This window comes from Sus scrofa, chromosome 1, assembly GCF_000003025.6.
Source record: "Sus scrofa isolate TJ Tabasco breed Duroc chromosome 1, Sscrofa11.1, whole genome shotgun sequence".
Classification (NCBI taxonomy): domain Eukaryota; kingdom Metazoa; phylum Chordata; class Mammalia; order Artiodactyla; family Suidae; genus Sus; species Sus scrofa.
In genome coordinates, this window is record NC_010443.5 from 105,971,217 (window position 1) to 105,998,503 (window position 27,287).

The 27,287-nt window shown below is 36.9% G+C and overlaps 1 protein-coding gene across 3 annotated transcripts in view; it reads right to left on the reverse strand.

The window, feature by feature from the left end:
• The window catches only part of TXNL1 (thioredoxin like 1), a 39,388-nt gene continuing 14,905 nt past the window's right edge, over positions 2,805-27,287 (reverse strand). Inside the window, exons 4-9 of one of the 3 annotated variants that reach the window (XR_002337500.1) lie at positions 17,909-18,031; positions 16,606-16,675; positions 13,846-14,018; positions 10,633-10,737; positions 5,527-6,481; positions 2,805-4,125 (exon numbers count right to left, since the gene is read on the reverse strand). Coding sequence is in view for 2 of the 3 variants with exons in the window: in XM_013985373.2 (XP_013840827.1) it covers positions 5,531-5,569; positions 10,633-10,737; positions 13,846-14,018; positions 16,606-16,675; positions 17,909-18,031 (510 nt within the window). In the remaining variant the exon portion in view is untranslated. The remainder of the gene's footprint in view (positions 4,126-5,526; positions 6,482-10,632; positions 10,738-13,845; positions 14,019-16,605; positions 16,676-17,908; positions 18,032-27,287) is intronic. The other 2 variants (XM_013985373.2, NM_001244276.1) reach the window with 2 other exon arrangements.

The window sequence follows — 27,287 nt, forward strand, 5'->3', positions numbered from 1 at the left end:
ACACTCCTGAGTCATCGTGGCTTCCTCTCTGCCTCCCCCCTCCTCTCACTAAGAAAAGCCTGATCTCTTACCCAAGACAATAGGAGCTGCGTGCTGTAATTTCTACTTGCTCTTCCAGCTCCATCCCCTCTCTTACCTAAGAAACCTGATTTAGTTCTTGGTGTTTTTCTGTACACAATATACACTTTTTCTTTACTTCTGCTAAATTCTCCTTACCTTGATAAATGCTTAAACAATCTCTCAGATTTACCTCAAGCTTCCCCTCTTAGAAGCTGAGAATTTGTTCAATAATTTATTGGTGAGAGATCAAAGTAACTTTGGTTTGGCTCTAGGGACAAGTCCTTGCATTAATGCTCATAAACTAGTAAATAAGACTACAAGTAATTATAATGTAGTTTGCTAGGTACCAGGATGAATTAACCACAGGGTGGTGCTATGACAGCAGAAGGGGCATAATATATAATCACCATGTGTGTTACTGCCATCACTTTTTCTTGTACTGAGCCTCACAGTAGGAATTTGTCAGGTGAACAAGTTAGGTCAGAGGATGGCATTAGGTATCAGGATACATTCTGGTAGCTGCTAGTAAGATGCAATACACAGGGGGAAAGGATCGGGGTGGGGGACAGAGGTGAAGGCTGCAGAGGGAGGACTCACATGAAGACCTTGAAAACCAGCAGCCATGACACATTGCAGAGGCCAGGAGACAATTAGGAGGCTACTACACTACCCTTAGAGAAAAACAATACCCCAAAGCAGTGGCAGTGAGATGGGGAGCAACGTACAGAAGACAGCTGCTTATCTTTGTTCCAGATACAAAGTAATGTACACTTAATCTTCATAACACACCTAAGAGGTAATGTTCCTATTTTTTCCTCTAGAGAAAACCCAATCTCCTAAGGATGTAAGCCTGATGACACTGCTTACAAGTACAAGCAGAGATTCAAACTTCAAAGATCATGCTCTTAAGTACCATAATGTGTCAATATCTCAAATGCATACCCAAGCTTAAAACAAATCATGATTTATAACTCATTCTGGCCTGTTCAATTTACCTAAATAAACTTCCTCTTCCCAAAGTATAGAAAGTGTAGAGGGAGGAGAAATACTCCAGCAGTTTTAGGATCACATTGAGATTCTAATATTTCAAGCTATGTACAATTATAGTTGCATACACAAATTCTAAATTTATCTTATGGGCATAGTTTAGTTGCACGTTTCACATTAATAATTCTGCATGGACCACAGAGTTTAAAAGTAATCTTATTAGCCTGTAAAATTTCCATTCTGCCCACTTACCTGTTAGGCATATTTAAAAAAAAGGTATTGATCTAAAAAATAAAAAAACTTAAAATATGCTTAAAATGACAGTATTCTTCAAGCAACACAGGCTTAACTGAGGAATAAAATATTCAATATTTTAAAATCATTTTACCTAACAAACAAGCTATATGTATAAAATAAGTGGTTGGTAAACTTTGTAAAATACAGAGTAACACCTCTATTAAAAATGCAGGCCCCGGAGTTCCCATCGTGGCTCAGGGGTTAGCAAACCCGACTAGCATCCATGAGGAAGCAGGTTCAATCTCTGGCCTTGCTCAGTGGGTTAAGGATCCGGTGCTGCTATGAGCTGTGGTGTAGGTTGCAGACGTGGCTCAGATCCCGAGTTGCTGTGGCTCTGGTGTAGAGCCAACTGGACCCCTAGCCTGGGAACCTCCATATGCCACAGGTGCGGCCCTAAAAAGGCAGAGAGACAAAAAAAAAAAAAAAAAAGCAAGCCCCATGTTCAGAGTATTGATGGCAGCCATAAATAAAATACTGAGGTAAAATGTACAGAAAACACAATGAGATTGGAGGATAATTTGGCCCAAATGGACCATGTCTTCTACGGGCATAAAAGCAGGTAGTCTGTATGATACTCTGCCCTAAGTCTTATGCTGATGAAGATTTTATACTAAAATATTTTTGTTTCTATTACGGATGAAGTGTTTCATTATTTTCTCACACCAGATAATGCATCTTGATGTAAAACATAACAAAATAAAATCAAGGGAAAAATTTTATGGGGTGTTGTGGCTTTGTTTTTGCTTTTTGTATGTCTGACCAAACAATAAACCTATTATTTGTTTTCTAGAAAATACTACCTAGGAGTTCTCTTATGGTGCAGCGGGCATTGTCACTGCAGCAGCTTGGGTCACTGCTATGGCAAGGGTTTGATCCCTGGCCAGGGAACTCCCACATGCTGCTGGAAAGCAACAAAACAAAAAAACCAAAAAGCTATTTAATGGATGGCTTCGGTTAAAATTACTAGAGTTACATCTTTAAAATGTTCTTCCTATTCACCTGGAACACTCAGTGTTACATATAAATTGTGTGTGTGTGTGTATACATATATATATATACAAGTACACACACAGTTTTAGGAGAAACATCAGCATTTCAGCTTGATAATTTAAATAATGTCAACTGTGCATGTTTATTTGTAAAACTTCCCATAGTGAAACACATTAGTTACCTATACATTTATTTCTATTTACAATCTGAATAATTATGCAATGTTTGTGAGTTATAGAAAAGTCACATAAATAATATGAATCTGATGTCCCATCCTTTACAAATACGAAGTTATTTTCAATGGGTTTTCAGACTGTCAAGTATAAATAGAATGAGGTCAGCAACACTTAGGATGAGGCACTCTTTAACAATTACCCAAAAGGCTGTTAGGTGTACAAAAGTGTAAAACAAAACCCTTAATAGTAATCTTACTCTTAATTTCAGATGTGATTAATCTGAGATGGTCTATATTAAGGAGTGTTATAAACTTTTATTTTATTTCTTGACCTTCTGCTTCCACCTGACCCAAGGCAACATAACCATGAAATACATAAGATACACAGACATCACCATAGACCAGTTAATATGCTTACATACAAAGGAACTAAACATTATGTAATGACACAGGGGGTTTCAGAAAGTGACGATTTTAACACAAAAACTGTGCATGATTTTTTTCAGAAACATGTATAAATACGTTGGTGTCTCAAAGGCTAATTAGTATCTTGACTATAGTCCTAGACAAATATGCCCTCAAATTATTTAATTAACTGAATCAAAATTAAGTCTTATGTTATCTTGTCAAACACTGAATTTTTAAAACACTGAAATTTAAAATTAATTTTAAAAACAGAAAAATTAAAAAATCAAATTCATCAATACTTTCTAGATTACAGTTTTAAGATTTAAAAAATAAAGAACAGATGCTTTGTTTTGCCAGCCTTTTATGAAAGATCTCTAAAACACATTTGGCCAATTCATTTTCAACATTAAATCATGTTCTCTGTATATTTACACTGTATCTTCTGGTAATTAAAATAATAAACACTTGATTGAAAGATACCAATTCCTATTGCTTCAGGAATTCTGAGCACTATGTTTTTCCCTGTCGGATTTCAACATACCTTTATTAGTACAGAAAATAGCTGAATCAAATTCTAAAAGTTTATCCAGAAGGGTTTAAAATTGGTGGTCCCATTAACTAACAATTTTAGGTGAGAACAGTTAAATCTTAATAAACTTATTTCTGATCATTTATAATTTGAGTAATTTATACAGCCCAGATATCCAAATGCTGTCTAACAAACACACGAGTTGTACTCATCTGAACATGGATCCGTTCCAAGTCCACTTAACAAAACTACTTGCTTTGTGTGTGTGCACAGGAACGCGCATGCACTCCTTAACTCCCCAGAATAGTTCTCCTCTAAAGAGTTCAGAAACTGGCTTTTGATCAATATGTGACCAGATACTTAAGTCTCTACTATAATCAGAAGGTGGCCAATTTTCAAATATATATAAAGGGAAAACACTTACTTTAGAATGACAAAAATTAAGCTTGGCAAAAGTAGTTATTACTTTTATTTACAACTGCATGTATCAAGATTACAATAGAAACACTAGTGATACCATCCGAACAAAAGCAATGATTTATTGGTAATGGCAATGAATGAAATATTGAAAAGTCTCTGGCGAGAATCAAGCAATTATCCAGGAGCTGTAGATCTGATTGCAATACGGTCTTCCAGTGTCTTTTGTACCTCAGTGGCTTTCTCCTTTTTTGCCAACTACCTAGAAAGAACAAAAATAACTTTATATGTACCTCTTAATGATTTAGAAATAGGAGTTAATTTTCAAAATAATACTACAAATTATAATTATTTTTAAAACCTGGTATTAATTTTTATCTTTGCTTTTTGGGGGGCATGCACTGTATCTTCACTGTTGAAGCAAACCGTGACCCTCCTTCCCCTCCTAGCCTCTGGAAATTAAAAATAAAACACATGCAGGCTATTTCTGATTTGCCAAACTGTTTTAACAAAAAATGACGCAATTTTTCAAAACAAGGTTGATAGTTTAGAGAAGTTAATAAAAAGATGATGCTATATGAGTGAAACATTTGGCATACTATTTTTAGGCAATTAGATATCAAATGTCGATCACAGAACACTGTAGAATTAAGAGTATCCTAAACGTATGTCTTCATGCCCAGGATGACAGGCTTATAGACTTTCCTCTAAATATGTAGACATGCAATGAAAACAGATTAAAAATGACTAATTTTGCCTAGTTTCTATTTTTAAAAAATCTTGATTGCTACAATGTACTATTAAAAACATAAAGAATAAATCTTATTTCAGTCAATGATTAGAAAATTCCTATATTGGACAATATTTAAAATGTCTTTGTTGCCATAAATGTGGCAGCATAAGAATGTAAAGTATAAAATGGTTTCTACCAATTGTTCTAGAAAATAAATCTGTGGGAAGGCTCTAAAACTATGTTCTAATCAAACAATTAATTTACTTAAACCTAAAGTTTATCATGAGATAATGTATTCTCATGGCAGAAATGACTCCAAGGAAATATACTTGCAAGCTACTGAACACTTATTTGTATACAACAAAATTTCGATGTACTTTGTAAATGCAGTTTTCCTATTTTAAACTGATTCCAGTCTAAATGAAGTGTCTGAATCAAGCAAAACTCACTAGTCTAAAATAGAACATGGCTAGGTCAATGTCATTCATGAGCAAAGATTATATAAACCCTTTCCACTGAATTACCAATCACATGATGCTAGAAATGCAATTTTCCCCGTCTCGAGGAAAAAGACTTTTATTAATTTAAAATAACTATTCTCTGATCCAAGGAAACCATGTGTTAAAAAGCTCGAAAAGCTGAAAAGATACGAAAAAGTCTCCTTAAAAGAGTATGTGCATGAAAGTAGGAAATTTCAGGTTTTAAGAGCCAGAGGGAGCCCTCCTAAGAAAGAAGGGGTGGTGGTGGCACTATTTGTATTGCAAATGAATTTAAGCAGATAAACAGTGAAAGCATTATTGATCATTATATCACTTGGAAACACACAAAACACAAGAGCTATTAGAGTAAGCAAAAGAAAACAAAAACAACTAATATTAAAAATTAAAACTTTAGCAGATGTGATACAGTAGAAGACATGAATCTGCATACTGTTTCACAGGTTGATAACTCTCAACTTGCCAATGTGTATTCTCTGTAAAAAAGAAGAAATTCAGCATTCCCATATGGAGTTTCTCACCCCAAAAGTAAAGTTCTTTTTATTCATTTTAAAGTCTTTATATTACACCTTAGACAGACAAAAATTTTGGTACATCAAAGTTAGGTGTCAAAAATATTTATTCGGTAAAGAGTCCATTAATCTTCTATGTTAATATTTTAACCCAGCCTAACATTCAGTCCATAAGTCTTTCAACTGGCCTTGAACTCACTTGGGTTGGCAAAGCAGGGGACATGCCTACAATTAATCAGGAAAAAGATTTTGGGGCTACAGTTTCAATAAGAAAAGAAAACAAATCTCTCAACTTCAGCCTAATCAATATGTTACACTAGTACTAATATAAAAGAACCTGATGAAGCTGATTTTCAAAATGCTTGTATAATTTCTAAAAAATAAAATTTAAACTTGAGATCAGATTAAAACATCATCTAACAACCAGATAAATCTAAAAACATTTACAACAATGTAAGGTTTTTTTGCAATATTATTTCTCAAAATGCAGTACAAAATTAAATATGAGACAGGAGAAAGTTAAAAAAAAAAAAAAAGTCAGGTGAGGAACCTGGTATGGCAATAAAATTACCATTGCCAATGGAGCACCTAGTTGCAAGAAGCAAAACAAAATAAAAGGCTAAATGAAAAACATGACTAGAATGAGATCTGAAGAAATGGTTGAGGAAATCTAGGTAATAAGAAGGCTGATCCAGATGATAGAAGCTGTAGAAATCTTGCCCCAACAATGGCGAGAACATGGGAAGGGTGAGAGCAGACAGGTGCAAGATGAGCAGAGAAGCAAGGAGGGGAGTGGAGTGAGATAAGGTCAATCTTTATATTACTTCATTTTAAAAAATCTTCTGTTTTTAGTTCATTTGAGTTGGATTAAAAAAGCTGAAAAATAAACAGACAAAATGTTACAAAAATAGCTGATATGGTAAATGGCCAGTTTAGAAAAGTCTATTTTTATTACAGTGATAGAAAATCTGCTCTGCTTTTCACATGCACCTCATTTTCTAAGAAGCAGAAGCCCCTTCATTTTTGCTCATTTTTGTACACTTATATTACTTTTGTATTAAAATAAAGCAAACCATGTAAAGAGCGTATTTTGACAAAGAAAACATCTACTTCCAATTAAAGTGGCAAGCTTTTCCTCATGCTGCAACACAAAGAATCCATTTACAACAACAGATAGCCTAAGAATATATTGTAATTAGGACACAATGCCTCTTATGAGTCAAAAACAGACAAGTGGAAGGTAAGTTCTAGTCTCCCAAATCTGAAAAGTATAACCTGATAAAGCTGTAAGAGCATGCAAAGTAGTCTAAGATTTCTATCCACATCCAAGATTCAACAGCATTACCTTAGCTTCTGTCATCTTAGTGACATAAGATGATCAATGACATTCTGAAAACTAAAATTATCTAGAAACAACTCATACAACATAAAAACGTAAACTAAAAATGCCACATAGGCTGATTTTTATTATTCATTAAAATCAATGTATACAGCTCTCTTCACTACACAGAGAGATATATTAACACTTTCTTTTCTGTACTGATAAAACATACGCCAAATGTATTTTGAAATTTCAAATTCTAATTATGTGCAACTGACTAAATAAGGGAAAGAAGTGCTACACTTGTCCTTGAATGAGTTCTGCATCTTCCCATTTCTACCCCCAAGGTTCCTATTTTCCATCCTACCTAGAGTGCCCACTGCTATCATTTCCTCTATCCATTTCTACTCCCATATAGTTCAAAGGCCCTTTTCCTCCAAAAAAGCTCTCATATTTTCCCGACCATTCTTGGGAAGAAAGTAATATCACCTACTGGGAAACTATGAGAATACTCTGTGGAGAAGAGCAGCTTGAACTAAGCTTTGATTCATTTTGATTAGACATTTCCAAATGTCTGGTGCATTATCCTTTAAGAATATAAACTCGCTACTGGCAGGGATTATGACTATACCTAGCATAGTACACAGGGATAACAGGTACCATTCCATGTAATTTATTATTTCCTTTGACAGAAACCAAGCTCACTAACAGTTTTTAATAAGAGACTATTTAAGGCCAATTTCAGTTAAACATAAGTTAGTTTTTTTATTTTATTGCTGTTTTCCTACACTGAAGTTGTTGACTTGGTACAATATGGAAAATACTAAAATATTAGCTTACTTTTGAGGAATAATCCTATGGGACAATGAACGACACGAGCAGAACATATTCAGAAACTACTGAAAGAAAATGTAATACTAATACACATTAAGAAAACCATTCAACCAATTAAAATTTATCAAACATAAGCAATGGACTAAGAAGTCCAGAACATCAATAAGGGAGTTCATTATAATATTAAATTATTTTCACAGCAGTTCTCCATGTGGTCTAGGCTGGACTTTTCTGAGACCCTTTCAGGGAGTCTTCAAGGTCAAAACTACTTTTTTATAATAATGTTAAATTGTTATTTGCCTCCTTAACTCTCACTGTCTCACAGATGTACAATAGCGTTTCCTAGAGGCTACATAACTTATGACAGCAAAACTAGTTGAAAGCAGAAGCAGATATGAGAATGAGAGCATCCTGTTAAGCTAGACAGTAAACAAATTTGTCAAAATATAAAACAATGCTCTTCTCACAAAACTGGTTTTTGTTTTGGAAGGTACGTACTTTAATTTTAAAAATATTTCTTGTTTTAACACACAACTTTTTTTGTTTTGTTTTGTGTGTTTTTTTTTTTTTTTTTTTTTTTTTTTTTTTTTTTTTTTTTTTGGCTGCACCTATGAAGTTCTGGGGCCAGGGATTGAATCCACACTATGGCAGTGACAATGCTGGACACTTAACCCACTGTACCACCTAGATACTCCACACAACACTTTTATTATTTGTACCGAGTAAGTATTTTTTAAACTTCTAATTTTAACTTGTTAAATGGTAAAGATTAGGTAAATGTTGGTCCTCAATAATTTTTAATAGTGTAAAGAAGTCCCAGGACCAAAAAGCTTTGAGAACTATTTTACAGTAATTTTCAGTAAGGTAAAAAAGTACCTAAACACAGAGCATTATAAAACAAACACAGGAGTTCCCGTCGTGGCGCAGTGGTTAACGAATCCGACTAGGAACCATGAGGTTGCGGGTTCGATCCCTGCCCTTGCTCAGTGGGTTAACGATCCGGCGTTGCCGTGAGCTGTGGTGTAGGTTGCAGACGCGGCTCGGATCCCGTGTTGCTGTGGCTCTGGCGTAGGCCGGTGGCTACAGCTCCGATTCAACCCCTAGTCTGGGAACCTCCATATGCCGTGGGAGCGGCCCAAGAAATAGCAACAACAACAACAACAAAAAAGACAAAAGACAAAAAAAAAAAAAAAAAAAAAAAAAAAAAATAAAACAAACACAAATACTCTCAAACAAGCAAGGAAAAACACCGTTGCTATCCTAAAGACAGTCCAAAAAAGGTAGTTTAGTAGTCAAAAAAGAGAAAGTAGGCTAGAAAGGATGTGAAGGGGGATATTAAGTGGAGATATCCTTAGATGAACAATTATTAATGCACATTAGAAAAACTATAACTGAATGGCAGGCTGGTAAGAAGATGGACACGCATAGGGGTTACCTAGAGGAAAAACAGAATTGAAGTAGCATAAGCTGAGGTGAGAAGCAGGAAACTAGAGAAGAATTAATGCTATGAGGAAATAATAGGATTTAAAGGAACAGATCTCAGGAAAGAATTGAGCTAAAAACAAACTAACCAAGGAATGGTTAAAGCCAAAACCAATGGCATTTAATTCAAACAAGCAAAGTAGCACAGCAGGCAGCCAACATGTCTTTGTTGCTCACACATTTTCCTGGTACAGCACAGTTCACATCTTAAGAAGGTAGATGTTTAAGGCTTCTTCTGACCAGTCATTATGCACATGTCAAATATATGACATGACAGATCTAAGTACATAACTGTTCCTACAGCTCCCAAAAGTTAACTACATTGAGATAGGAAAGACAGTAGTTGGAAAATGACCAGTTAAAATATCCACTGTTGAGGTTATCAATTTTGTAAAGGTAGCATATAATTTCATAAGCTCACTGTTACAAAATGTTATGAATTTTTCTGTAACTGAATTAAAATTAGATCTGCAATGCCATCAAAAAGAAAACGAGTTTTCAGGATGTTCCAGGGCTCCAATTCCCCAAATAGGGGTCTAGGTTGCTAAGCCGGGTGGGTGCCTCTTCCTCTAGGCACTAGCAGCCCTTGGGAAACTCCTCTTCTATTACCTCAAGTCCTAGACCGCCTGCCAGATGCGGCCTTCAGAAACATGGTGATGACACCTCCTCTGCTTGATGCACATTTAATCTGCATATAAGACTGGGTTCTGTATTGGTAAAGTTCTTGCTGGCAATTCTATAATCTGTGGTTGTATACTTTAAGAGTCATTCTAAGGAACTGTTACCAATTAGTAGTTCCAACAATGAAAAAAATATTCTCATTCCTAAAGGTCCCAGGTAACTTAGGACTATGTCCTCAAAAGACTAAAAAAAAAAAAATTTCACTGAATACATACATATATGCCTGTTCAACTCAACAGGTATTTGCTAAAACAGGTTCTTTTAGCACAAAGACATAGTTTGAAAGCATCTCAGTATAGTAAAACTAAGTCCATTCTTTTTGATTAAAATTATTTAAGTCATTTTAAGTATGCTTTCATCAGAAACAATGATAATCAAGATCCTAATATAAGCAAAGTTCTTAAAAATTCCATAATAATGATTTAATTTACTTCTATTTTTCCAATATTCTTAACTACTTTCTACAACCAATTCCTAACTATTACAACCAGTTATTTCTACCCTCTTACTTGGATGTCATTTATCAACAGACACTCTATCAGTAGGACTTATTAGAGATTTCTTTTATTAAGATATCTAAAACAGGATGAGAGAGCCTACTGCTATTTAACCTTATTAAATTTTTTGACATGATATGACTGTGATCTTTTAAAAATTATTTCTTCATAACTACTTTTATTTCTCCTAGGTATCATTTAAACAAACTTACTCGTTTGAAGTCATTCATATTTGTTGCCTGGACCGGAGTCCCAATAAAAGTAAAATATGAAATTCTTGTTGTTTCTTCTTCACCTTGATTGGACTGAACAAATATCTACATACACACCAAAAAAAAAAAAAGAATTTTTACATCACACTCCTTTTTTTTATATAAACATGCTTTAAGTTTAAATCAATTTCCAAAGGTTATTAGTAAAAATAACTTCCATTCTTTGTAAGGATTAATCCAAATTACATTTACACTAGTACTGCTAGAGCACCATTAATTCCACCATGTGCCTTGCTGTTCTTACCTTCTTCAGGGATGCTATGGCATCTTATATACATACGAGCTCTGATTCATTGTCATGGTGGTGTGGAAGGGTCAGAATTAAATTATCTACAGAGAATGTTCAAAGAGTATGAACCTCATGATTATAATGAACAGAGTGCTGCTGAAATTTCACTAAATTATAGGGTTTTTAATTGTGGGGGTTCTTTTTTGGCCATCCCATGGCATATGGAGTTCCCAGGCCAGGGATCAGATCCAAGCCACAGTTGCAACCCAAGCCGCAGCTGCAGCAACGCTAGATTCTTAACCTACTGTGCCAGGCTGGGACTGAACCTGCATCCCAGAGCTCCCAAGAAGCCGCTGATGCTGTTGCAACACAGCAGAAACTCCTAAATTACAGTTTTTCAATGAGGAAAATCTCTGCAGTTATATTCTTTCTGATACTCCTTCATCTAGTCTATTCCCAAGCATATTAAGAGAAAGAAAATTGTACTGGAAATCGGCTCCTAAAACTATAATGTGCCTTGCATTGTTTTAAAGCTTGCCTCTTTATATATTTTATTTAAAAATTCCCCTCAGCATATCAGGAGACAGAAGCTTTACTACAGATTCCTTTTAAATGTATTGGGTTTTTTAAATTTGCTCTATTTTTAAAATTTTTACTTTTTTGTTTTTTTTTTTCTTTTCCTTCCGCTCCATTTTTTAAAGGGCTCTCCATGGCAAGAGGGGTGGTTTGGCATGGCTCAGTGGGATGCACCCCAGGCCATGGGCCAAAGGGGCACTGCCTCTTGCTGTGGAGGGCGGCCAGGAGGGCAACCGTGCGTGGAGGTCAGCCTGACTCTCCAGCTGGACCCCTACTTGCTCCATTTTTAAAAACACAATACTCTAGATGTTGCCTACTTAAGAATATTGCCTCTCTTGATTTGGGCAACATACTTTTTTCATTCTCACATGGTACTCAGCAGTCAGTTTCTGTCTTTACAGGCAACCACAGATTCATCTCAAACTGAGCCTATCAACTAAAAACCCTAAGTCTAGGAGTTCTCTAGCAGTGCAGTAGGTTAAGGATTTGGCATTATCACTGCAGAGGCCTGGGTTGCTGCTAGGGCACAGGTTCGATCCCTAGCCCAGGAATTTCTACCTCTCTATTTATTCGCAATGCCTTTTGGTTCTAAGCACAGTAGTTTATATTTATTGCTTTTAAAATTCATTTACTTACTTTGATTAGACTTTCTGATCAAAACTGACATTTTAATTTCATCACCAAAAAGTAACAGGCATGCTTTCTGTGTCTGGATTTAAGTTACATAAAGACTGAGAGCCTATTACAAGATAACTATGTCCAGAGTTCCCGTTGTGGCTCAGTGGTTAACGAATTTGACTAGGAACCATGAGGTTGTGGGTTCGATCCCTGGCCTTGCTCAGTGGGTTAACGATCCGGCGTTGCCGTGAGCTGTGGTGTAGGTTGCAGACACGGCTCGGATCCCGTGTTGCTGTGGCTCTGGCGTAGGCCGGCGGCTATGGCTCTGATTCGACCCCTAGCCTAGGAACCTCCATATGCTGTGGGAGCAGCCCAAGAAATGGCAAAAAGACAAAAAAAAAAAAAAGATAACTGTGTCCAATGATTCTCAAAGACAGAGGAGATTGTTTTAGGATCTCTTGGCTGAAAGGGCTTTTTCCTATAGACAAACGCCTTCCTCCCATCACTAAATAAAGCAACAGGTGTTATTAATTGAATATTAGAAATATGAGTAAAGTCAAGAAAGCATTTCATAACCAGTGTTCCAGTTTGATATAAACATTTTCTTTAACTTCATTTGGGTAGTATATTTCAAATACTGAAATACTTTATCTTACTACTAAGTATATTCTATGCAATTCCATTGAAAAAGTCCTAAAAATGAACATGTACTATATATAGCATTCTTCTAATTTACAAAAACCAGAATCCACTAATACAAAGAAATCATATTAGTTTGCCTGACTTGTTCTCAGGTGACTCTGTACTTGTTCCTACTTCTTTTTCTAAGCATTCCGCTATTCTATTCTTTTTTTTTTTTTTTTTTTTGTCTTTTTTGTCTTTTGTTGTTGTTGTTGCTATTTCTTGGGCTGCTCCCGCGGCATATGGAGGTTCCCAGGCTAGGGGTTGAATCGGAGCTGTAGCCACAGGCCTACGCCAGAGCCAGAGCAACAGCAATGCGGGATCCGAGCCGCGTCTGCAACCTACACCACAGCTCACGGCAACGCCGGATCGTTAACCCACTGAGCAAGGGCAGGGACCAAACCCGCAACCTCATGGTTCCTAGTCGGATTCGTTAACCACTGCGCCACGACGGGAACTCCCGCTATTCTATTCTAACCCTCTGACCAGCACTCTGAAGGGATGGGCTGCAGTAGACAGGTGGTTTTAGAAGCATGTGCTGGGTTTTAATATGAAAATTCACAAAAGCAATTAATAACTGCCAAAACACAGTTGATTTCTTAATTTAAATGAAGATAAAATAAAATTATCTTTTTTAAAAAGTCATTTTTTACCAAGATCATGTCCACTACACTATTAAAAACTCTAAATTCTAGAAAAGTAAATTGGATTTTACAAACACGTTATCACTCGCCACCAGGCATGAAGAACGGACGGTATACTGAGTTTAAATATAAATGTTCTAGAATAAACTTTTAACAGAAGTTGCCAAATATATATAAGTAAATTGAAAATCCACAAATTTAAAAAATCAACCTGTCTTTCCTCTTTAGGGCACACAGGTAAGTCAAAAAGACAATTTAATTAGCTCACTAGACATTTTTACTTATTTCAAACCAAATGGACAATTAATTACTTCGAAGAATCACTTAGAATCCACTAGGATGCTGAAGACTGCATGAATGGTCATCCACAATCTGTTAAATATATCTGAATGAAATACTACTTACAGTTACACTGTTAACATTCTGAAACTTAACATAACGAAGTGGAACAATACCATCTTCTTTAATATCATCCTCTGTTAGTTCCAGAGCTTGAGTTGGTTCGCTTCTTTCTGCCTCTTCAAAATCCATAGATCGGGGTAGATTGATAAAAATTTTTACATATTTAGGACCCTGACCTATAAAACAGTAGAATAAAATTAAATGCTACAACCAAACATTCAATAATACTTTGCTATCTTTATCATTACAGACATATACATATATGCATATAACTACTTCTATCTTTAGAAACTGTAAGAAAGTCTGAGTATTTTCATGACCATACACTCCCTTCCCACCCCACCAATAGACATTTACTGGTATATTCTTGGCCTGCTAAAAACTATACATACTTACATACATGCATACACATACCTAGAGTTCTTGCCCTCAACTATAAAAGACATACTACAACAAATGAACAACTCCCAATGGGAGCAGAGAAGGTGGCAATGGAGTCTGACAATACACACAAGCTAACAAAAAGTTTCCTAAAAGAAATAACATTTGGGCTGAGTCTTACAGTTGCTGTCAATTGGTACAATTTTATTATTTAGGAGGAAAGCAGTATCAGTAACAACACTTAGCCAGAAGAAAATTAATTACACAAGTTACCAAATTTCATCTTGGGGATTACCATGCTCAGTGGTTAAGATCACAATTATGGAATGTCTTAGTTTCTTTAACTTTAGACCTGTGTTTTTAGACTGCTTAAGGAATCTTAAGACATTCACACTGCTTAAATACTACAGTATCTGCTTTTACAAATACTTTGTATTTTCAGAATAAGCAATTTTATTAGTGAAAAATCATTAATACATGAAAATTTAAAATAACAAATAAGGGAATGCTATCTGATAAAGTATTGTTTCTCACAATCAACCAAAACAAAACAAAACCCTAGCCCCCAATCCACACCTCATGCCACCTCTCGCATCCACACTCACTAGCAAAGAAAGTTCAAAAAGAAACAGAAAAAAGGGGTGAATAAGGACAATTCTTTTTTGTTTTTGTTTTTTAGGGCTGCACCAGTGGCATATGGAAGTTCCCAGACTAGGGATCAAATCAGAGCTACAGCTGCCAGCCTATATCACAGACATAGCAATGCAGGATCCCAGCCACATCTGCAACCTACACCTAGCCCACAATAGAGGCCAGGGATCAAACCTGCATCTTCAAGGACACTAGTCGGATTGATTTCCACTGTGCCACAACAGAACTTCCAGGACAATTTTTTATTTAACAAAAAGAGAAATGCCAAGTCTATACCATCATGTTTACAGCATATATATAAAGAAGATGAAACCAGAATTAGAGCACAAATAGGAAGATCTAGAGCCTTACTACTCTATAATAGAAGGAATACAAAATAAATCTCTCCCAGTTCTGATCCTGAGAAATGGATGCCTCAAATTTAGAACTTTTTAATTTTATTTTATTTTATTGGTCTTTTTTTTTTTTTTTTTTTTTTGTCTTTTCTAGGGCTACATCTGCGGCAAATGGAGGTTCCCAGGCTAGGGGTCTAATTGGAGCTACAGGCGCCGGCCTACACCAGAGCCACAGCAACACGGGATCCGAGCCGCGTCTGTGACCTACACCACAGCTCATGGCAACACTGGATCCTTAACCCACTGAGCGAGGCCAGGGACCAAACCTGCAACCTCATGGTTCCTAGTCGGATTCGTTAAGCACTGAGCCACAATGGGAACTCCTCAAATTTAGAACTTTAGTTGGAAGAAACAGATCCCTTCGTGTTCAGATTAAGGAAGAACTTTAAGTCTTACCTTTAGAAAAAGGTAAAAGGTTTTTTTTTTTTCTTTTCTTTTTATGGTTGCACCTGCAGCATGTGGAGCTATATATAATAGCTACAGGCTTATGCCACAGCCACCCCAACAATGGATCCGAGTCACATTTGTGACCTACACTGCCTGTGGCAATGCCAGATCCTTAACCCACTGAATGAGGCCAGGGATTAAACCTGCATCCTCACAGAGACAACATCAAGTCCTTAACCCACTGAGACACAACAGGCACTCCAAAAGTTTATTTTTTACTACTTTCGGTCCAATAATCTCACATTATTTGCCCATTGTTTTGTTTTAAGAACAATTTCACTCTTTCTTAAGAATTATCTACATGTATTTAATAAAAAGTTCTAACCTAGATGTCCATCAACAGATGAATGGATAAAGAAAATATGGTAAACATATATACAAAGGAATACTACTCAACCATAGAAAAAAAAATGAAATGTTGCCATTTGCAACATGGATGGACTTGGAGGGTTATTATGCTAAATGAAATAAAGTCAGAGAAAGATTAATATTGTATAGCATCACATATGTAGAATCTAAAAAAAAAAAAAAAAAAAGGTAAAAATAACCACAACAACAAAAACAGACTCACAGATAAAGAGAACAAACTATTGATACCAGTGAGAAGAGGGGAGGAGGGAGAACAGGCAAGATAGGGGTTAGGGGGTTAAGAGGTACAAACTATGATGTATAAAATAAATAAGCTACAAGGATATATTACACAGCATAGGGAATATAATGGAATATAACCCTTAAAAATTAACAATCACTATGTTGCAGACTAAAACTTAAATAATACTGTACATAAATTACACCTCAATTATTTTTTAAAAAGGAAAAAATAAAGTTTTAAATATGTGCTGGAAGGTCTACAAAGCAAAAAGTTAAAGAAAAGTTGCCCATTACTCACCATTATCTGGCCCTTGAAATTTCATTGAGTAAAGCTTAACAGGCTGATTGAATGCCACAGTAATAAGTAGCTGTGAAGAAATAATAGTTTCATTTTTAAAGGGCTGTTAAACATTTTAAATATCATAATAACTAAGAACTAAAAAACTAAGAAGCAGAAAAATTTATCTAACAAAACCAATGTAATATAGAAATCAGTAAGTTGAAAGCAACTTGATTAGACTGACATTTGAGAACTACAATCATCTATTATTCATACAAAGGGATAAGAGCAACAAACAGAATAAATTAATTAAAATTATATGTAAGAACTTAAGGTCTTATGACCTATAAACTAGCAAGCAATCTGCTTGCCAAAAAATCAAACAAAATCCCCAAATTAAAATAAAATTTAAACTACATATTTAAAAAAAAAAGAAAAAAGGAGTTCTCTTAGTGGCTCAGTGGTTAATGAACCCGAGTAGGATCCATGAGAATGTGGGTTCGATCCCTGGCCTCACTAAGTGGGTTAAGGATCAGGCATTGCCGTGAGCTGTGGTGTAGGTCGTAGACATGGCTCGGATCCTGCATTGCTATGGCTGTGGTATAGGCTAGCGGCTACGGCTCTGATTCAACTCCTAGCCTGGGAACCTCCACATGCTGCAGGTGGGGCCCTAAAAAGACAAAAAAAAAAAAAAAGAATACGACAGTTTCTTTCCTGAAGCCATTAAAGAAGCATTTAACTCTTTTAAGAAAGAGAAGCATGATAAGATTTATATTTTAGAAAAACAACTTCTGTGAACATGTATAAGATGAACTGAAATGAGGACAAAGCAGGAGCACTAAAACAGAAAATAAACTGAGAAGAATAACAATCAGGCTAAGGACAAAGATGGCCTCTCAAAGCAGTACTATACCATAGTACTTCGTCTGTGACAAAAATGCACAATGGGAAGCATAGGGAGGTATAATACAGGGTTCTGCCTGGGAGCAAGGACTAGATATGCAGGGAGTGATCATCTAACTTGTCTATTTCTCAGGGATAAACTCATTTCGGTGGGTAGAAAGTATTAAGGCAAGTCAAGAATGAACAAAAGGACTTAAGAATAGTGAAGGCTCAACTCAACCTTGGGGTCAATCCAAGAGTTCTGTGATTTTCCACAGTATAGCTGGCACAGAAGAACAAAGAAAGGAAGTGGGTCTGCAGGGTCAAAGGATAGGGGTAAAGTTATAAACAAGACTTAAATGATCATCTGGAAAGGAGAGACATAAAACCATAAAATGGAAACATGAATAATTCCTATAAGCCTTAAGCATTCAATTACCTGTTCATCACAATCAGATTCCAGGAAGGTCATGTCTTTTCGTAAACAGTTGTCAAATCCATGCTCGTCACTTTCATTAAGACATTCACAGCCAGCTTTGTTAATAAAAGGCATTAAATCCATCTGAAATAATTAAAGCAAGACTTTAGGGAAAGCATTTTGATTTGGTTTAAAACAATTAGAAATGTAAAGATGTGATTCTTTTTTTAACCAAAGTATAGCTGATGTACAATATATGTTCCAGGTGTACAACATACTGATTCACAATTTTTACAGGTTATATTCTATTTATAGTTACTATAAAATACTGTTCTATTCTGTGTCATATAATATATTCTTGTATGTGATTCTCTCTTTTATTTTTTTTTTTTTTTGGCTTTTTAGGGCCGCACCTACAGCATATAGAGGTTCCCAGGCTAGGGGTCTAATCAGAGCTGTAGCTGAAAGCCTACACTACAGCCACAGCAACGCGGGTTCCAAGATGCGTTGCGACCTACACCACAGCTCATGGCAACACCGGATCCTTACCCCATAGAGCAAGGCCAGGGATTGAACCTACATCCTCATGGATGCTAGTCAGATTCGTTAACCTCTGAGCCATGTTGGGAACTCCCATGATTCTCTCTTGATTAAGCAAACAGTTACTAAAACTTTTATAATAATCCTTCCAGGAATTTCCGTCATGGCTCAGTGGTTAACGAATCCGACTAGGAACCATGAGGTTGCAGGTTTGATTCTTGGCCTCGCTCAGTGGGTTAAGGACCCAGCATTGCCGTGAGCTGTGGTGTAGGTCGCAGACGTGGCTCAGATCCCACTTGCTGTGGCTCTGGAGTAGGCTGGCAGCTACAGCTCCAACTGGACCCCTAGGCTGGGAACCTCCATATGGCGCAGGTGCGGCCCTAGAAAAGACAAAAAGACAAAAAAATAATAATAATAACAAAAATAGCCCTTCCATTTGAATTTCTGACTGATATCTATCACTCATAATTAAAGCCAAATTCCAGCTACCCACATTCCAGGGTACCCACATTCCAGCTACAATAATAATCAACTCATAGCCACTTGTTTCATCTCTACCCTACAACCAGTTCCAATCTGTCCCCTGACTACTTTCAAGCAAATTTTAGACTTTTTTTTTTTTTTTTTTGTCTTTTTTTCTGTGCCATTTCTTGGGCCGCCCCCACGGCATATGGAGATTCCCAGGCTAGGGGTCTAATCGGAGCTGTAGCTGCCGGCCTACTCCAGAGCCACAGCAACGCGGGATCCGAGCCACGTCTGCGACCTACACAGCTCATGGCAACGCTGCATACTCAACCCACTGAGCAAGGCCAGGGATCGAACCCGCAACCTCATGGTTCCTAGTCAAATTTGTTAACCACTGAGCCACGATGGGAACTCTTCGACATTTTTTTAATCTCATTCATGAACATTTCAGTGTGCTCATGGAGCATATCTAAGAGGTAAGGACTCTTACCAAGAATATCCTCAATTCTCACAATGAAAACAATGAATTCCTTAATATCACCAAGATCAGTTTTCAAATTTCTTCAACTTTCTCATAAATAAATGCTGAAATTAGTTAGAATAAGAATCCATGGAGTTCCCGTCGTGGCGCAGTGATTAACGAATCCGACTAGGAACCATGAGGTTGCGGGTTCGGTCCCTGGCCTTGCTCAGTGGCTTAACGATCCGGCGTTGCCGTGAGCTGTGGTGTAGGTTGCAGACGCGGCTCGGATCCCGTGTTGCTGTGGCTCTGGCGTAGGCCGGTGGCTACAGCTCCGATTCAACCCCTAGCCTGGGAACCTCCATATGCCGCAGGGGCGGCCCAAGAAATAGCAAAAAAGACAAAAAAAAAAAAAAAAAAAAAAAAAAGAACCCATGATAAGTACAAACACTGTATTTGGTTAATGTCTCTTAAATTTCTTTTAATCTAATCACTTAGCCAATAGAACTCTTATACTCTGGATTTTGTTCAGTGCTTCCTTGTGGTGTCATTTAACATTTTCCTAGTCCTGTAAATGTGCTGGCTAATAACTTTCAACACAACACCAAAGAACTGCAGTGACACTGGTCACCTGTCTTGTTTCTGATCTTAGTGGAATGTCTCTAGTGCTTCCCCATTAAAATCCTATAGAATGTTTAAGGAATAAGTGGGTATTGAATTCTGTCAAAAGCCTTTTCTGCATATTAGGAGACTATGATTTTTCTCCTCTAGATCGCTGGATTTTGTTTACTGATATTTTATCTAAGATCTGTAGGATCTTCCTACAATGTTGGTGGGAATATAAATTGGTGAAACCACTATGGCAAACAGTATTAAGGTTTCTCAGAAAACTAAAAATAGAACTACCATATGATCCAGTCATCCCATTCCTGAGCACATATCCAGGGAAAACCCTAATTCAAAAAGATACATACGGGAGCTTGGGCTTATCAGACACAACTTAGAATAGATTTACAAGGAGATCCTGCTGAATAGCATTGAGAACTATGTCTAGATACTCATGTTGCAACAGAACAAAGGGTGGGGGAAAAAATGTAATTGTAATGTATACATGTAAGGATAACCTGACCCCCTTGCTGTACAGTGGGAAAATAAAAAAAAAAATAAATTAAAAAAAAAAAAAGATACATGTACCCCAATATTCACTGCAACACTATATACAACAGCCAAGACATGGAAGCAATCTAAATGTCCATCAACAGAGGAATGGATTAAGAAGATGTGATACATATATATAATGGAATATTACTTAGCCATAAAAATGAATAAAATAATGCCATTTGCAGCAACATGATGGATCTAGGGATTATCACACTACGTGAAGAAAAACCAGAAAAAGACAAACATCATATGATATCACCTACATGTAGGATCTTTTAAAAAAATGCCACAAATGAACTTATAAATAAACCTGTTTACCAAAAGGGAATGGTGAAGGGGAGGTAGGGATTGGGAACTTGGAATGACATACACACTATGGTATGTAGAATGGATGGTCAAAAGGAACCTACTATATAGCACAGGGAAATCTACTCAATATTCTGTGATAACCTATATGGGAATGACTATGTGTATATGTATGGATAAATCACTTTGCTGTATAGCAGAAATTAATAAAATATTGTAAATCAACTATGCTTCAATTTTTTTTTTTTTTAAAGGAGTTCACCGGTGGCCTAGTGGTCAAGGTCATAGCACTGTTACTGCTGTTGCTTGGGTTCAACCCCTGGTCCAGGGAACTCTGCATGCTGCAGGCAGAGCCACAAATAAAATAAAATAAAAATGATTTATAAACTTGCAATCAACTGGAATAAAACAAAGGTAATAAAAACTCAACACCTTTAAATTAAAGAAAGAAAGAAAGACAGACAGATTTGTAAGGGCTCTCCCTGATTGTCTAGTGGTTAGGATTTGGCACTGTGGTCCAGGTTCAATCCCCGATCCAGGAACCGAGATCCCATAGCAAGCAACCAAATGCCACAGCAAAAAAAAAGTAAGATTTGTACACCAATATTCCTAACATGAACTGGTCCGTAGCTTTCTTTTTTGGTGGAAATTTTGTCAGATTCTGGGATCAATGTCATACTTAATTCAAAAAGAAATCTGGTCTTTTTACATGGTCTTAAGTAGCTGTAGTAACACTAGACTACCTGATCCTTAGAGATCTGGTAGACAATTTCCCTGCGAAGTCATCTTGGTATTTATGGAAGATAAATACTACTTTCTCTATTTCCTCAATGGGGATGTGCCTATTTAGGAATTCTGCTTCTAGTGGAGTCAATTTTAGGAAACTTTTTCTAGAAAAGTATCCATTTCATCTACTAAACAAGAACTGTTTTTAAAGTTTACCAAGTATAAATTTGCAAGTATCATGCAGATTATCAGTTACATGTTTACCCTCTATCCAAGTCTTATTACTAATATCAATACACACGCTAATGCACTGGTATATAGTTCTGAAAGGCTAAAGAAAACTTTTTTACATGTCAAAACTATCGTAATGGTAATAATCCATTAGAAGAGACCCTAAATTATTCATGGAGTAGCCTAAATGCTTTCTAAGCCAAAATATTCTTTTCTATTATATTAAATGTTACATTGCATTAGATAAAATATATATGTTAAATATATTATTCAGGGCAACATACTGTAGCCAATTCAAAAAGGGAGGTAGAAGAAAAGGAACACTACAGAGCAAAGTTCTACAACTTTAGAATTATTCCCAACTCCCTGAACATTTGCCTTGAAACATGAGAAAATCTTTCAAACATTTGTCTTCCATCCTACCAAGATGCCATTTAAATACTAAATGTAGGACTAAGACCCCAGGCATGAAGAAACATTGCAGTCAAACTTCCAATACCTTCATGATGAAAATAAACTAAATAGGTATATATTTTTAAATTTTGTTTGTTTATCGTGGAGCACACAAAACAAGTATCATATTAGAATAGCTGCATTAAAACGCTCTGTTATATAACACTATCTGGGACAAACCGGCATAATACTGGATATTTGACATAACTGTAAACTGACATATCAAAAATATGCAATTGGAAATAAATATCACTACTTACATAATCACTTTGCCAAAAATGAGGAAAGAATCATAAGAAAATAATCAGACAAATCTAGATTATAGGTAGTGTATAACATAGATGGACTAGACCTGCCCCGTACAATGAAATAACCATTAGCCACAAGTGTCAATTTAAAATTAAATTAATAAAGAGTTCCCGTCGTGGCACAGTGGTTAACAAATCTGACTAGGAACCATGAGGTTGCAGGTTCGACCCCTGCCCTTGCTCAGTGGGTTAAGGATCCAGCGTTGCCGTGAGCTGTGGTGTAGGTTGCAGATATGGCTTGGATCTGGCGTTGCTGTGGCTATGGTGTAGGCCGGCGGCTACAGCTCCAATTTGACCCCTAGCCTGGGAACCTCCATATGCCGTGGGAGCGGCCCAAGAAATAGCAAAAAGACAACAACAAAAAAATTAAATTAAATTAATAAAAAACAGATAATTAAAAGTTCAGGTCCTCAGTTGCCCTAGTCACATAAAAATGCCGCATGTGCCTAGAGGCTACTATGCTAGACTGGTGCTGGTTTAACTTTTAAAAAGGCAGAATTTTCTAGACTACAGAACCCTAGATAGATTGACAACTGAAATGCAATGTATGACCCCTCATTTGAATCCAAGATGGGGGAAAAAACAACTATAAATATATTTTGGAGCTAATTAAGGAAATTTGAATATAATCTGTAGATTAGAGATAAATATTGTATCAATGTTAAATTGCTTATAAGTGATAATGCTATCATGGTTTTATAAGAGAATGTTCTTGGTTTTAGAAGCTACATGCAGAAATATTTACAGATGAGCCACAATGATGTCTATAACTTACTTTTTAAATGATGCTACAAAAAATAAAAGTAGATAAATACATATCAAGAGATAACAAAAACAGCAAATTATTCACATCTGAAGAATACAGGTGAATAATATGCATGTTTACAGTAAGACTGTCATCTGGCCTTTTTGTTTTTTAGATTTTGCCTTTTTTTGGGGGGGGGGAATCCAATATAAGACACACAGAAAGTTAGGAAAAAACTTTCCATGTTTCAAGTAGTTGGTTAAAGAAAGATCTGTTCTACCTACTAAATAAATGAGGTCATTTAATGTTTGATTTTATTTGATAAATGATGACAAACTTGTAGATCAAAACCTACAGTTCAGGAGTTCCCGTCGTGGCGCAGTGGTTAACGAATCTGACTAGGAACCATGAGGTTGCAGGTTCGGTCCCTGCCCTTGCTCAGTGGGTTAACGATCCAGCGTTGCCGTGAGCTGTGGTGTAGGTTGCAGACGCGGCTCGGATCCCGCATTGCTGTTGCTGTGGCTCTGGCGTAGGCCTGTGGCTACAGCTCCGATTCAACCCCTAGCCTGGGAACCTCCATATGCCGCAGGAGCGGCCCAAGAAATAGCAACAACAACAACAAAAAGACAAAAAAGACCAAAAAAAAAAAAAAAAAACCCTACAGTTCAGAGATTGGAAATACTGAAATACACTACCAAGCCTCACGATTTACAACACATGCAAGTGCCAGTTCAATTCCAGAGTGTCTAGTATGCAAATTCCAGACAGGAAGACTTGATATTGATAGCTTGCCCCACCCTCAATGGTATCTGAGGTATTCTTAGCAAATATAGCAGAGAAAAAATAAAATGTTCATATTTTTCCCAACTTCAGTAAACATATTAAAAATGGAAAATTATGTTTACAAAACCACAGTTTTACTTCTATATAAGAATTTATTTTGATTTTTAACCTTTTGAGTATTATATCCTACATTTTTTACAATTTCAAACCCCTCTCAAAGAGATACACGTATTTCTTTTAGGCTGGCTCCAATCCAATCAGAAGTTTCAAAATTATAGGATGTGTGGAGTTCCTGTTGTGGCGCAGTAGAAACAAATCTGACTAGTATCCATGAGGATTCAGGTTCAATACCTGGTCTCGCTGAGTGGGTTGGGGATCCAGCGTTGCCATAGCTATGGTGTAGGTTACAGATACGGCTCAGATCAGGCGTTGCTGTGGCACAGGCCATCAACTGTAGCTCTGATTTAACCCCTAGCCTGTGTACTTCCATATGTTGAGAGTACAGGCCTAAAAAGCAAAAACAAACAAAAACAAAAAAAATCCTATAGGATGTGTGAAATCAACAATTACATTGTCTTTTAGGGTGAAAACCTCATGACAGAAACTCTTTATTCTAAGAAAACCAAAATTTTACTTTAAAACTGTCAATATAGGAGTTCTGGTCATGGCTTCAGCGAAACATCCATGAGGACATACATAGGTTCAATCCCTGGCCTCACTCAGTGGGTTAAGGATGGGGCATTGCCGTGAGCTGTGTGTAGGTTGCAGATACGGCTCAGATCCCACATTACTATGGCTGTGAAGTAGTTCAGCAGAACCTGGGAACCTCCATATGCCTCAGGCGCAGCCCTAAAAAGACAAAAAAAAAAAAAAAATCTACTTGAAGATATAAGCTTTCATTCAGTTTCCATTTGTGTTGTGAGAACAGTAACATTTGGGAATATACTACCAGTTCTAAATACTTAATAAACCTTTAAGACCTATAGTTTAAAACTTGAAAGTGTTGAATGATACCCGATGGGAAAAAATGAAAATGTATTTAACAGATTTTCACATTGTATTCATAATATCTGGATGAAAAGTAAATTTGTTTTATTTCTTAAATCTTCACATTCCCCTGCTTTATTTCCTACTTGAGGCCAAAATACTGATAGCACACTACTATCCTAATGGATACACCAGATCTTTAACCCACAGAGCGAGGCCAGGGATTGAACCGGCAACCTCATGGTTCCTAGTCAGATTCATTTCCATTGCACCATGATGGCAACTTCAACGCTTACTTTTTAAAAAATTTATTTTTAACCTGTCAACATAATTTTATAGTAAGAAAAATGAAAACTATACATATACAGAGTTCCCACTGTGGCTCAGCAGAAACAAATTCGACTAGTATCCATGAAGACACAGGTTCAATTCCTGGCCTCAATCAGTGGGTTAAGGATCCGGCACTGCCATGAGCTATGGTATAGGTTGAAGACATGGCTTGGATCCTGCATTGCTGTGGCTGTGGTGTAGGCCAGCAGCTACAGCTCTGATTTGACCCCTAGCCTGGAAACTTCAGTATGCCATGGGTGTGGCCCTAAAAAAGACAAAAAAGAAAAAAGACCCACATACACATATCTTTTAGTATGCAGGATCTACCAACTTCTATAAACAAGTCAGTTACCATGAAGCACTAATTCTAAATTTTACTTCTATCCTAATTAGCTCTCAAATGATAAAGATGCAAATTATAACTATTCATGTTAACGTAGTTTTCAAAAGCTTTGTGATAGGAGTTTCCGTCGTGGCGCAGTGGTTAACGAATCCGACTAGGAACCATGAGGTTGTGGGTTCGGTCCCTGCCCTTGCTCAGTGGGTTAATGATCCGGCGTTGCAGTGAGCTGTGGTGTAGGTCGCAGACGCGGCTCGGATCCTGCGTTGCTGTTGCTGTGGCTCTGGCGTAGGCCTGTGGCTACAGCTCCGATTCAACCCCTAGCTTGGGAACCTCCATATGCCGCGGGAGCGGCCCAAGAAATAGCAACAACAACAACAACAACAACAACAACAAGACAAAAAAAAAAAAGAGAGAGAAAGCTATAGGAACTGGCAGAAAAAGGAGTTTGTATATAATGGTCATACATTAAAATTTACATGTCATTTTACATAATTGTCAAAAAGTGAAAAATTTTTCCAATGCAAATTTCTTGATTTGGGGGAGGGAAAGCATAAAACAAATGTTTAAAAAATGTCAGCTAAATAATTCAGAAAGATTAAAAAACAAATGGCAAAAAAAAATTAGGAGAGGGAGTTCTCTGATGGCCTAACAGGTTGAGGCTCCTGTGTTCTCACCACTGTGGCTCTGGTTGCTGCCGTGTGGCATAGGTTCAACCCCTGGCCCAGGAATTCCCACATACTGCCTGTGTGGCAAAAAACAAAAAGAATGCAAAAAAACCCAAGAGAGAACCTGAAATAAATATTGCAACTCTCATAGGAAAAAAGAAAAAAATTAGGAAAAATACTTTATCATGGGGCTTAAGGTTATAATATACAAAACAGACAAAATTAAATAGTCAGCTACTAAATTAACTTTTAAAGTTCTTATTGGAAGTATTTGTGGGAGTTTCCTGGTAGCTCAGTAGGTTAAGGATTCAGTGTTGTCACTGCTGAGGATTAGGTCACTGCTGTGTCACAGGTTTGATCCCTGCCCTGGGAATTTCCGAATGTTGTAGGTGCAACCCCCCCCCAAAAAAAAGTGTTCTTGGGAGTTCCCGTCGTGGCGCAGTGGCTAAGCAAGGCCAGAGATCAAACCCGAGATCTCATGGTTTGTAGTCGGATTCATTAACCACTGCACCACGACAGGAACTCCATATGAATTTAGGTTTTAAGAAGGGAGAAGATAACTACAAGTTTTCACAATGGTCTTGAGCAGGACCAGATTTTTTTTCTGACTAGGAACCATGAAATTGCGAGTTCGATCTCTGGCCTTGCTCATTGGGTTAAGGATCCGGCACTGCCATGAGCTGTGATGTAGGCCACAGACGCGGCTTGGATCCCGTGTTGCTGTGCTCTGGTGTAGGCCAGCAGCTAGAGCTCCAATTAGACCCCTAGCCTGGGAACCTCGATTTGCTGTAGGAAGCAGCCCTAGAAAAGGCAAAAAGACAAAAAAAAGTGTTCTTCACTAGCAAAAGACCAAACATGAAAACAGTCAATTTCGTTTAAACCAAATAATGACAAACA